Genomic DNA, 13,491 nt, shown 5'->3' with positions numbered 1-13,491 from the left:
TGTAACACTGTGGAGTTTGGGGGAACTCAAGTGTCGTTTTTATATCCCTTTTGAGTGAGAATCCTCTAACCAGAGTGATGACGGTGTAACGTAATGAGTTCATGCGCAGCATCAGTGTGCTTCATCAGAGTCCCATTAAGAAGCAGCAGTGAACTAATCATTGAAGCAATGATAGGAAAGGTCATGTTGTGACTCAGTATCTGAGAGCAGCCTGCGTGCGGGGTGTGTCTGTACGTGGATGTGATTGTGTGTGGATGTGTGTGTGTGCGGGGATGTGTGTGTCTGTGTGAGTGCGTGTGTGTGTACCCTACTCAGCCCTTTTGGCCAATGGGAGTTCCAGGATAATTGACCATCATAGTGTCCCGTCATTACTCATCCCACCTTGACTCCCTGCCACAGCCCTCCCCAACTCTCCTGCGAAGCCAGGAGCTTAATGACCCCTAACTGCTAACAGAACACTTGTACAACCTACCTGTCTACAGTAGCTATAGTATGCCAGCACTAAACACTGATAATGTGGCAGTTAATGGCAGCAATTTAGTCTGATGCTAACCCTAACCAAGCAAGTAGACCTGGATTTGACAAAACTAACTATTTAAGCCAACTCTTGATCATGGTTTCCAGTAAGATCCACGTTTGACTTTTAATGAAGAGTGGTTGAACTTTTCAGTTGAGGTATCCACTGTATCTGATATTTCAATGAAGTCGTTTGGGTGTCATATTACCCTCACGCTTACTTTCTCATTAAACTGATAACCCAAATCTCCAATGAACAACTTCAAGGTATATTATTTAATACTGAAAATTCAATAATTATAAGCGCATATCAAAAAGCCCCTTAAGCCTATAAGTGCAACTTCAATAAAATGCTGTTACACCAAAGGGACAGGCACTTCAGGGACGATGCTTCAGTAATTATCCAAGTTAGATATTAGACAAGTTGATATTAAACTTCATTGACACTTCTTGCACTGTTTAATGCTGCTGCATTCCTTAATGAGTTTGATTGCTACAGTGAAATTCATTTAAAAATTGTGAATTCCCGGATTCAAGTATTTCTGCGAAAAATAATATACAAATGTCAGCATCTTGAGTGGATTTTAACGTCTGGGTGAATCACTCTAGGAACCAAATTAAAATTCAGGCACAGAGGTGCAATCATGGAAAAGATTATGCAATTTTTTCTACTGACAAAATGTTTATCCAAAGAAACTTTTATACCCACCCGCCCCCCACCCTCCACCCCCTGCCAGTACCCCTGCCCCCCTCCGACCCCCTGTGCCCCTTCCCTTGGGTAATACTGGAGGTCAGCTTGGTTCAACACCCAGAGAGAACATTCACTATCATAGCTAGAGAGGACTAGCAACTGTAGCAGGACATGAAGACAGCCCATTGGCTCCCTTCTGGACACATGACCCCCGAATCTCTAACACGTCTACAGCTCCATAGCTGACATGGTCAACCATCTCATCTCAGGCCAACTGCTCAAAGGTTCACCCAAATTAGTAGTTTGCATTTATATCGTAAACCGCTGAACACCATTCCTTCTACCACTTTGAGGAAAAGATTTGGGTTGGTCCCTTTGTCAGAATGTCGAATCAATTTCACTTGATGAATGGGAATCAATATTAATTCTGGATCAATCTCAAGGGAGTCTTAGAGGTGATACATAGATGACCCGAATGGACCTCATGTCAATCAGCAGCTTTGAGATTGAATCAACTACAACCCCTAAACTGCGCTGAGTAAGGAACAGAGATTGAATCAACCGAAATTCAGTTGTAAACATGGTTTCTTTTTTGATGATAAAATAGAGTTAAATTGCGTCAGTGTTGAGCTCGCTGTATGTTCTGTGGACTTAACAGTGCAGTTTTACTTATTTCAGTCACAGTAAAACAAAAGCAATATGGCTGTTTGAGTAAATTTTTTCTTTATCTTCTCTTTTCAAGTCATAGGGCTTTGGAAAAGCCTCTGCAGGGACGTTCTGGGTAAGTCTAATTACCTGGTTTTTGGCAAGCCTGTTCAATCCACTGTTATTGTAATTCTTCAAATGAAGCGAGTGAGAGCGATAAAAAAAAACGTGAGAGGATTAAAAATTCCTTACACGCGCCCTAATTTCAGGAAAGGCGTCAGTCTATTACTGACTGAATACATAAGGCCTTCAAAACGATGAGCGATGAGGGAGTCGGACTAGTAATCAGAACATTGCCGGATTGATTCCCCACCATGCCAAATGACGTTGTGTCCTTGGGCAAGGCACTTCACCCTACTTGCCTCGGGGGGAATGTCCCTGTACTTCCTGTAAGTCGCTCTGGATAAGAGCGTCTGCTAAATGACTAAAAACTAAATAAAAATTCAAAACAGATGCAATGTCATGACATTTACGTATGCAAATGCTTTTAATTTTTTTATGCTGCCTGCATCACACAGGTCTCTAATTAGGCCTAGTTCATGGACTGCAGTACAAAGCCGCTGTACAAAGCTGTAAAATATTAAGAGTTGAATATCGTAGTGCACTTGGAATTCCTCCTTTAGACCTCATCCTGACCTGGGGCAGATCGTAGTATTTTGTTGGATTTTATCTCTGTGAGCGAAAACGTTGACTTCAAACTGCCAACAACCCGATCAAAAATTAAGGGAAGAAAAAAAAAGAATTGTTATCCTGATTCAGTTCCAAAGCATGAACAATTAACCCGTTTGTTTTGCCCTTCACACTGTGTGTGTGGGCCTGATTTCACGTGGGCGCGCGAGAGTACATCCGCAGATACAGGTTTTCTGCTACGCTTTTCCCACACTCAGTGGGTGGAGAAAAAGAAAAACTGTAAATGCCAGGTTTGGAACTACAGCGAGAAACATCACCCACGTCGGTCTGTAATCCATGCTATTACCAACGTTTAGTAGGCTATTTGAAGCGTGCGTCATCTGCTCTGGCATAAATGCAAAAATATTTGAAACAAGCTTGAGATTTTTGGATATTAGGCTACTTCATTGTCGTGGCACCGCGTTGATTGGTCGCGGATAGGCTTGGAGTGTATGTGTGTGTGTGTGTGTGTGTGTGTGTGTTCGGCACTCAACAAACCATTACACCAAAACAAGCCTACGCATTTTAGACAGCACATACCCAACACTGATAAAAGAGCGTCTGCTAAATAACTATATTTAAATGTAAATGTAAAAGAAAACACATTGGGAGGTTTGGTGATCCTGTTTAGGGTGGCTCCATAAACGAGTTGTTTCCTCTTTAAAACAACACATGATCAAACCTACACATAGTAAAACATTTAGACCTGGTGAGAGACATAACATAGGCTAATTTAAAAAATCGACGTGGTTGAGAAGGTTAAATATAATCTAATGAGTATTTGCTACATGACCTCGCTCAAACTAGTCTTGAACGTAGCCTAGTACATTGCAACGAAAGGGGCGGGTGCATAACAATTGACCGACGTAAATAATTGATCGGTCTCTTTCGGTCTGAACGTGGGACGTTTCAGATAGGACCAGCACTCCATGTGATTCAGTGAGTTCGTTCATCACCAGGCGCTGCAGTTCCCCTCATAAACACTCATACAGCCACTGTGCACGAAGAACCAAGGACGTCCTTTTCTTGCCTGGAAGCTGGAGGTGCTAGGAGCGAGCATTTAACAGCCTATCACAATCTTCCATTTTATGACAATTTCATTTTCGAAGATCTGTAAATAATCGTATTTGAAAAAAAAAAGATTCCAATCGCCGGACAGGTAATTATGAATGCATGAAGAAAATGCTTGCTGAACGGTTTACCCGGTTAACGGATGAGAAGGGAGCTATCCACAAGCTATGGTGCTGAAATCAGCCTTTGATCGAACAAGGAAGTGGTTTTGAATCACCGAGATCATTTGCACGTCGGCTTCACTATCATAAATGCATTGTATAATCGGATAAATGATACTATGATGGATATTTAAAAGCACATTTGTGCAATTCATAAAAAGACACAGATTTGTGTAAATACCACTGTCATCAAAGGACACTGGTTTCTTATTAAGCTTATGTGCGATCGGTACACTTGGGATCATTCATAAGACAACAGTACCAATTCCCCGTGTAAGAAAATTGAAAGTTTTTGTGTTCGTTGGTAATATTTATATTCACCCTTAAATCATTACATCTGGGGGGAATTGAAGACCTCCACGAGTATGAATAGTTGGGGACTGGTTTAAGTTATAGTGAGTGTATTTCAGCCAGGCATGAGCAACACGCTGTATTATAAACATCACACTCAAGTTAACTCAATGTTCTGAAAGTGAGTGCGATGGATTATTTTAGGTAAACTGGCTTCGACCCTGAAAGGTAATGTCTGCATGCTCGCGGTGTCTTTTCAGCCTGCGTTTAGGCTGCGTGAATCTATTGACCTTGGTGTCCTTCATTTGCTCCTTTGTACCGTTATGGGTAGCCTTTTCCGTCGGCAACCTCTTTGCAGTCGTCACCGTATGGGATTGTCCTTGTCTCTAATATGTAGTGATATGTAGTTTATGTTTAAAAGTTCGGATGAGTAACAAGTTCCTACATTTTTTTTCCATAGATCTGGCCTTAAAGGACTATTTCTTCTGTTCTACCTGCATGTAATATCGTGAGGATAAAGAAAGCAGGAACTAAAAGCCATCATCATGAATTTTGTTATGAAGCAAGCGTTGGGAGGTAAGTGCCTTCTTTCCGTCCATTGGCAACATGCGATGTAGAGTGAGGAGGTTGGTCAATTGGTCTGGAAAGCCCCTGGTCCAGCAGTTTGACTAATAGATTGCTTGTTGTAAAAACAAAAACAATTGAAATCCACATGAAATTCACATGAAATCCATTTTCTGTGTTTTGACTTGGAACTCCAGTGTCCACGCCTCTACTATAGTTCCGTGTGGTTGCATGGTCAGACAGTTTTGCGCATTTTCGCGTCTGCAGGGAATCTCTGTACACAAGCTGTTAACCGTGAACCAGTTGCTGATATGTAACATATGTTGAACTATTAAAGGATATTCTGTTCTAGACAAACAATTTTCCCCATTAGCTAAAAAAAAGAAAACGTTATTGCCTTACTCATACACAAGAGTCCTGTCATTAGGAAATGCACTTCTCAGCAAAATAGAATTTATGCACACAACAGTGAAATTAATTTCTTAATCGATTGTGGCAACGAGGCCAAACACTAGTATTTTTAGATGAACGGAACATATTAATTTGATATAATAATGGATACCATTGCCGTTTACGGTGACTTAATGCTTAGGTGGCTTGTGTAGATGGATGTCTCCAGTCTAGGTGGGCTCCAGTGACAGGAACTCTTGATCAATCCTCAAGAAGCACTATCAGACTGAAGCTGCTCCACCATTAAAATATGAGCTAGCGTGGTATCCTCTTACGCAACCCTTCATCATGAGTGTTGTCCGTCAACCGTCACCAGGGCGACCCCTGGTCAGGCCTGTGGTGTGAGGTGAGAGAGACAGTCATGCTTCAGGAAGAGAAAGAGGAAGGAAGGGAGGAGGGAGATTTGCCTTATCCAGCCAGGTGATGTCAGGGGAGGTGGGGGTGGGAGGGTGGGGGTTGGTAGTGGATCGGTGCCCCCCCAACTTCCCGGTCCAAGAAATATCTCCATCGATCGAAGAAAATGACTGGAATTCACTGAGCTGCGCGTGAAGGGATTTTACGCTTGGAAAAACTGAGAGGTGTCAAGGTCCTCACCTTCAGCTGTTTCTGAAGACAAGTTTTGTTGTGTCGCCCTGGAATGGTTTCGCTGGGTTGTTGATGAAGTTTCTCTGCACCAGCCCCCCCGCCCCCCTTCCCTCTAAGAGCCACCCCCTTGGTCTACTGTGTGGTAGACAGGGCTGTGTGTGTCAGAATCAGAAGGTTGCTGGTTCGATTCCCGGCCGTGCCAAATGACGTTGTGTCTTTGGGCAAGGCACTTCACCCTTGTTGCCTCGGGGGGAATGTCCCTGTACTAACTATAAGTCGCTCTGGATAAGAGCGTCTGCTAAATGACGAAATGTAAATGTAAATGTGTGGTTAACAGGGCTGTGTGTTGTGTGTGTGTGTGTGTGGTAGACAGGAGTGTGTGTTTTGAGTTTGTGCGGCACAGAGTCTCATGGACAGCGTGTGGGGGAGAACACTCTCCAATCCTGCAGCGTTTGAATGTGGTCCGATGAGTGTCCTGGCGTACCGTAGGACAATAGAACTGTGCGCTCTGCTTATTACAAAGGGGCCTGTTTACCGTGCATTACATCACCAAAACTGCTCGTACAAAAAAAGATGACATCCCACACATCCCTCCACCCCCCCCCCCCCACCCCCCCCTCTCCCATCCTGATACTCCCAGCCTTCCAGACTGGTGCACTCCGGAGCCAGGCAGCAGATACAAAAACAGACAGATTGATCTTTAAACCGGGGTTTTACATCATGTGGGTCGATGTGTCTGTAAACGCCCTGAGCCCTGGAGCTCCGAGGAGGAACGCCGCCCAACGCTCCTCCTCGGAGGTGGAAAGACCCCGAGTCCATGACTGTGAACCTGAGGACGTGGCGACGCAACCGCTACCCAGTCGTCGGGGATATATTCCCGGCAGGGGTGAGGCGGAGGGTGGGGGAGGATAGGGGAGAGTGGGGATTTAGAAAAAAAGACATTTGCCAGTATTAGGTAATAAAGTCAGGGCTGAGCTGGAATGATGAAGGGGACCTTAGGCCTGTGTTAAATCATCCCAGGGCTCAAGGTCACCTCAGAGGGGAGGAAGACACCGAGAGCCCCAATCTTGGAGTAATCACGGGGGTTAGCCAGAGACCTACTGAGTGACTAGAATGCACAGGGAGATTGTGTGTGTGTGTGCGTGTGTGTGTGAGGGGGTTACGTAGACACACACACACGCACATTGACACAACAGCGTACCCATTCCCTTCCCCAATCGGTTACATCAGTAGTGCTTATCATCCACCTCCTCCCTCTCCTCTCCCTCTCACTCCCTCTGCTGTCCTCTCACTCCCTCTCCTGTCCTCTCCCTCTCCTCCCCTCTCACTCCCCTCTCCTCTCCCTCTCCTCTCCCTCCATCTTCCCGTCTTCCCGTGCCTCCTCGGGGGCTTCCAGGCCACTAACAAGCAGAACACGCAGCACCTCCATGTGAGCTGCACGCATGGCCTCTACTCTCCCTCCTCTCTTCTCCTCCCTCTCCTCCCTCTCCTTTCCTCTCTTCTCCTCTCCTTTCCATCCTCCATTCTCCTCCCTCTCCTCCCTCTCCTCTACTCTCTTCTCCTCTGCTCTCCATCCTCTCTTCTCCTCCCTCTCCTCTCCTCTCCTCTCCCTCCTCTCTTCTCCTCCCTCTCCCTCCTCTCTTCTACTCCCTCTCCTCTCCTCTCTGTCCTCTCTTCTCCTCCCTCTCCATCCTCTCTTCTCCTCCCTCTCCTCCCTCTCCTCTCCTCTCTTCTTTTCTCCTCTCCTCTCCATCCTCTCTTCTCCTCCCTCTCCTCTCCCTCCTCTCTTCTCCTCCCTCTCCCTCCTCTCTTCTACTCCCTCTCCTCTCCCTCCTCTCTTCTCCCCCCCATCCTCTCTTCTCCTCCCTTTCCTCTCCTCTCCTCTCCTCTCCTTTCCTTTCCTTTCCTTTCCTTTCCTCTCCTCTCCTCTCCTCTCCTCTCCTCTCCTCTCCTCTCCTCTCCTCTCCTCTCCTCTCCTCTCCTCTCCTCTCCCTCCTCTCTCTTCTCCATCCTCCCTCTCCCCTCCCTCTCCTTTCCTCTCGCTGCTCAGACAGGATGAAGGGCAGAGGGCACAGAACCAGCCTAGGTAGCCCAGTGGGCTTGGTCCAGCAACAGGTGTTGCTGTGGTTTCAATCAATGGCTGGGAATTAACTGGGTTGCTGGTTTTCACATCATAACTTGACTTCTGGTTAGAACTTTAATCCACACATGTATGCTGCTCATGTGCAATGTGGGAAGTGTTGAGGAACAGAAGGGCTAATTCTGAAAGGCAGTTGACCATCCAACATGCAAAACAACCGTAATATTGCACTGTAAGCAGCAGCTCTAGACTCAGTCTCTCCCTGGACATGTGTAGAATGTAGACTTAAAGAATAAAAGGGTTATACATGAGTATACATGATTGATTCAGAGTATTGATATCAACAAGCTCCTGTTCTCTGCCGTGGAACAGAATCGAATCCAAATCAGATCAGATTTTATTTGCATAGCCCTTTTTTTATACAAGCAATGTCCCAGAGGGTTTCACAGATGCCAGTAGATCATCTCTTGTAACCAATCCAGACTCTCGAGAAAGACAAGGACAAACTGTCTCCAGAACAGAAGTGCGAGAGAGAGAGAGAGAGAGAGAGAGAGAGAGAGAGAGAGAGAGAGAGAGAGAGAGAGAGAGAGAGAGAGAGAGAGAGAGAGAGAGAGAGAGAGAGACGTGTCGTACACCAGCACCAGTCCAGGACGGCGGTGTTGCAGTTTCTCTTCCATGGTGTGGACCAGAGCATCCATTATGGATGTGTTGACATATGAGGCCCGTGGGTCTCCCTGCTGTAATGCTGAGATGTTAAAGGACTCGGGAACTGATGGATGGGCGTAGCTCAGGAGCAGAGAGATTTACGGCAGATCAAGAGGTTGCAGGTTCGACCCCCCCCCCCACAGCCTGTTCTACACTTTGGACGCAATAAAATATCTTATTTTCACTGTAGAAAAACAACATTGCTGCCTTAACACCTTAGTTTTGCTGCTAAATGATCAAAAATGAAAAGTGCATGCAGTCTTCCGTGCGTGATAACAGATGATGGTGATGATGTAGAAGTAAGGATGAGGCGGGGCTGAGGCGGGGTTGAGGCGGAGCTAAGGCGGAGCTAAGGTGGATCTACGGTGGGGCTAAGGCGGGGCTAAGGCGGATCTACGGTGGGGCTAAGGCGGGGCTAAGGCGGAGCGGCTGTACCAGACTGCTCTAGACCGGCCCAGAGGTGAGAGGAGGAGAGGGCCGTCTGAACATGATTGATATATCGGTGGGTGTCCATCAATCCCTCGATGTCTGTCCTTGCAGCCGTCCCTGAAAGATCCAGCATGAGTCTGTGTGTGACGGTGTAATCATGATAAATTGAGGAGGCCCCAGCCGGGTCTGGGGGCTGTTCTTGGATGTGATTGGCCTGTGCGGTTGGTGACTAACTGTTGAGATCCTCTGGTGGACACTCTTAGCCTGTTCTCAATCCTTGGCTCGCCGGCGAGCCAGAAACACTGCGCCCCCTCCCTCAGTGAGAACGCACTCAATTAAAAAACATATTTTTTTTCGACTAGTACACATGTTATACATCGTTGGAAAGCTACGATTCTTGTGCTTCCATTGAAATAAACCAATTCAAGCTCAACTCGCAACAGAAAGTACAATCAACGTCTTTGTCCGGTGACCGTTCATTCAACAATGCCAGAGAAAAAAGATGTACTTACCTACGATTACTTAGGAATGTTCCAGGTATGCACACAACTCATCAAAACCTCATCTGCTTACATTCCCAAGGGTCCAAAGTATCAAACCATGTCGAGTAGTTGTCCAAACAATGAATTATATCCACACATAGCCACGATCTTGTTGCTTCATTCTCACAAATCAAAAAAAAAAATTGACGAAGTGTTTCAAATAATCCGTGATAGAAACTAATGAGAGTGGACTAGAAACCCGGGAATAGTCTTAAAATGGCCGCTACACTCTGACCTCTTGATAGACATCTTGGTTGAACCAATAGGAGCTTCCATGCCCCGGTGACAGCCCTCTAAAGCCAACCAGGTCTGTGCGTCCCGCCCCCCCCCAGCCCCCCCCCCCCCCGCCCCCTCTACACGATTTTTTTCTAACTGGCCTTGAATTGCTCTGAAATGAGCTAGGTATCCTTGTAGCTTAGCGCTAGCTGTAAATGGCGATACCCCATATGCCAGGGTTTGTGGAGCCTTCAAAATAAAAGTCGATTGCGCAATATGTCAGTGTTCTTTGTGCGCCAATCCTGGGAATCAGATAAAGCACTCCAATGTGTACATGCTTCAGTTTTTGTGTTTCAGTAATACTAATGAGGGATTTAGCTGTTATTTATGATAGTTCTAAGTACCACCTTTCATTAGAGATAACAATTATACCTTTTTATCCTAAGAATTTGACCTTGGTTACAAGGGTTTTCTGGACTCTCCAAAAGGCCCTTTTAGAAAACGCATGGATGTACTCTTATAAAAACATGTGTCAAATATGAATATATTGTGGTATTATGTTTGACTTTTGATCTGAATTGGGTAAGGCTTCAACCTGTGGTCCAATGCTGTCTTCCAGCTAATACCTACCACCTCTAGGCCTCTTTAGGCCTCTGTTTTCAACACAAAATCTAGGCGGAAATAGAAAATTTCACTTTCCTTGTGTTCAAGCTTCTATGACTCAACACCAGTAGGACTGACAGGGGTCCTGGCAACAAGGAACATAACTTCAGAGTGTCAGCTTTCAAAAGAGTCCATTTACATGCATGTACTCCAAATGGTTCAAGAACAGCAGTCAATTTACTTTGGGTATGCTGTTTAGGCGTTTTTGGGCACATTTAACAGGATCCAAAAGGGGCTAGACTACCTGGCTCATCTGGTTCCCTGTGATGGAAACTGTGAAACCATGAAAGCCTTGGAGTAAAACATGGTGGGTGTTTTACATTTACATTTCTCTTATCCAGAGCGATTTACAGTAAGTACAGGGACATTCCCCCCGAGGCAAGTAGGGTGAAGTGCCTTGCCCAAGGACACGTCATTTTGGGTTGGCCGAGAATCGAACTGGCGACCTTCAGATTACCAGCCCGATTCCCTCACCGTTCAGCAACCTGACTCCCTTTTTACTGACTCCCCTTTTTAGAGCTTTTCACTGTGGATCGTCGTTACAATCCAGTTTGTCCATTACATTCTGCACTGCGTGTTGTTTTGTACCAGTGCCACAGTCTTGCTTCCTCACAAAGAAATCCTAGTTTTAAATCATGTTAGATCTTCAAATCAGTTTGATATCAAATAAATATTTAGGAACACTGGCATAATTTAAGGTTATAAGCTTAACGTATGAATGATGTGAGGAAGTCTTAAAATCAATATGTAAAAAGCACAATCATAATGGCATTATAATAACCACCATCACCATCAACAATAAACAAATAAACAGCACTCGCATGCACGCACACACACACACACACACACACACACACAGACAAACACACGCTAAAACCACATCACAGGGTTTTCGCCCAGTCATCTGTGCAAGCAAATTAATTCTTATTTGTATTCAGGTTGTTGTTTTTTTTACCACAAGTACAAAAAAACATCTTTGGCTCCGTCAGACTAATTATGTTTCCAAGTGGCTTCTCTTCTCCTCTCTGGCTTCGTGGGGAGCCTGGAATCCAAACAGTCGACCTGAGGCTGCGGGGAGCCAGGCGTGTATTACAGCACGCAAGCGCTACCGCTCACTGAGTCATGCTTCAGCCTACAAATGGCTAATCACTCACACTGAGATGGACTGTAGATGTTTTTAACTGTGTTTTCTCTTCCTTTTATCAGCTCTTATTATTGACATGACTAGTGGGGAGCGACAGGAAACTCATTCAGATTCGTAGCCGGGCACCTTGTGTTAGGAATGAGCCCTAATGGTACAGGGTCTCACCAAGTGAGCTACCGGGGCACCCTCGGACTGTTGTTTTAACGGTGACGGTCGACCAGGATGTGTTTGGCGAGAGGACATCACACTCCAATGAACAGGCTCCCTAGACAAGCTGCTGCTTGTCACAGTTTGTGGCGTCTCAGGCGAATAAAATGGCATGCACACACACACACACACACACATAGAAACACACACACACAGACATACACACACTCAGAAATACGCACAAAACACACAAACGCATATTTACACAGACAACAAACGCCGCCGTCCCTCCTCCAGTGCACCTGCAGCAGCGTTGACCGTCTGGCTCTCCTCCCCAGGACAGGCAGGATGTGTCAGGGGGGGTCAGAGGTCACGGCCCAGGCAGATCCCGCCCAGCCAGACCCAGAGTCCTCACCAGGGCCAACTGCTTGTCCTCAGCCCAGCCCACCAGGCAGCAGAGCCGGGGCTTCCTGGCGTCGGCCAGGGGGGATTACCAGAGAGCTCCAGACCCCTCGCTGCCATCCTGAGAGCCCTGGTGCAGAGAGAGAACACCTGCCACAGACGCTCGCACACACACATTATACACACACACCATACGTGCATGCACACAGTCACACCATACGCACACAGACACCTTACACACACACACCATATGCACTCTCATGCACATGGACATGCACACAAACATACACATACCGTCCAGCCATACACACACTCAAACACACACATTATAGACGCACACACACAGACACACACATTATAGACGCACACACACAGACACACACATTATAGACGCACACACACAGACACACCCCAAACACATTACTCCCAAGCATAAGTGACAGAGCCTCAGGCGAGTGACTCACTTGGTTGGCTTGGTTGTTTGCAGTAATGCAAGCTTGCTTTGTCATCCGTATTTCCTTACTCATGGCAATTTAGCATCTAATGGTTCAGTTTAACTTAGGAGAAGGTGTTCTGACGTTTACAGTCTGGGACAGACATATGATCCGACAGCCATGTTGGGTTTGGGTAAGAGTGGTGCTGTATGTTGTAGTGTTGCTATGAACACAATATATAATATCAGTGCATCAAATCAAATGTTATTTGTGTAGACCTTTTAACGAGCAATGTCACAGAGGGCTAGGGTACAGGGTGAGACTAGTCAACTGTGCGATTAAAAAGACTAATTACTAGGTGAACACTGTGCATTGGACTATAAAATGGTTCCAAACGCCTCAGATTCTGCCGTGATTCCAAAGGAACCACGGTGAATGTCAAATATAGACGCGTGACGTTGACTCTTGGATAACCACAAATCTTCCGCTCAGGGTTTCCGACGCGGCAGGCAGCCGTACCCTAGCCCTTCCAGGGACAGGAGTGCGTCACCTTCTGGCAGGGTTGAAAGGTTCATCGTCCAGGACCATGCTGGGTCTCCTTGACCGGCATCCAAGATGGCCACCCTCCCTCATGTGTCATCTTGGCAGAGGAGGCCTTATCTACCACAGCCAGGTTTAAACCAACCGATATGGAGTTCATGAGACCGGCTCCCTTAAGGTGACAGCTTCTCTGGGCTGTCTCTCTGTGGTTCTTCCCTCCCCCCTGCCTCCCACCTCCCCTCCCACCTCCCCTCCCACCTCCACCTGCTCTCTCTGTGTCCTAGAACAAACACAGAGGGCAATCAGGTCCTTCACAACTCAACTACAGGTCTACTAAATGATCTCTCTCTGTTTGGTGAGCTGGGCTGTTTATCATGTGTACGTGTGTCTGGTTGGATTGTGTGTGTGTGTGGGCTGTGCACACATCCTTGCCTTACTTGTGTGTGATTATCTGTAACAGTGAGACAGAGGGAGTGTGTGTGTTTG

The 13,491-nt window shown here is 46.3% G+C and overlaps 1 protein-coding gene across 1 annotated transcript in view; it reads left to right on the top strand.

Annotated features, from left to right (window-relative positions):
* Positions 1–3,597: 3,597 nt before the first annotated feature.
* cplx1 (complexin 1) overlaps positions 3,598–13,491 on the top strand; it is a 28,713-nt gene continuing 18,819 nt past the window's right edge. Inside the window, exons 1-2 of the mRNA XM_084698898.1 lie at positions 3,598–3,740; positions 4,565–4,680. Of these exons, the coding sequence (XP_084555024.1) occupies positions 4,650–4,680 (31 nt within the window). The 5' untranslated portion in view covers positions 3,598–3,740; positions 4,565–4,649. The remainder of the gene's footprint in view (positions 3,741–4,564; positions 4,681–13,491) is intronic.

Source organism: Hypomesus nipponensis, chromosome 1 (assembly GCF_054491055.1).
Source record: "Hypomesus nipponensis isolate SF chromosome 1, ASM5449105v1, whole genome shotgun sequence".
NCBI classification, from domain to species: Eukaryota; Metazoa; Chordata; class Actinopteri; order Osmeriformes; family Osmeridae; genus Hypomesus; species Hypomesus nipponensis.
Note: the sequence above shows the minus strand (reverse complement) of the source record. Positions and strands in the feature narration are given on the sequence as shown.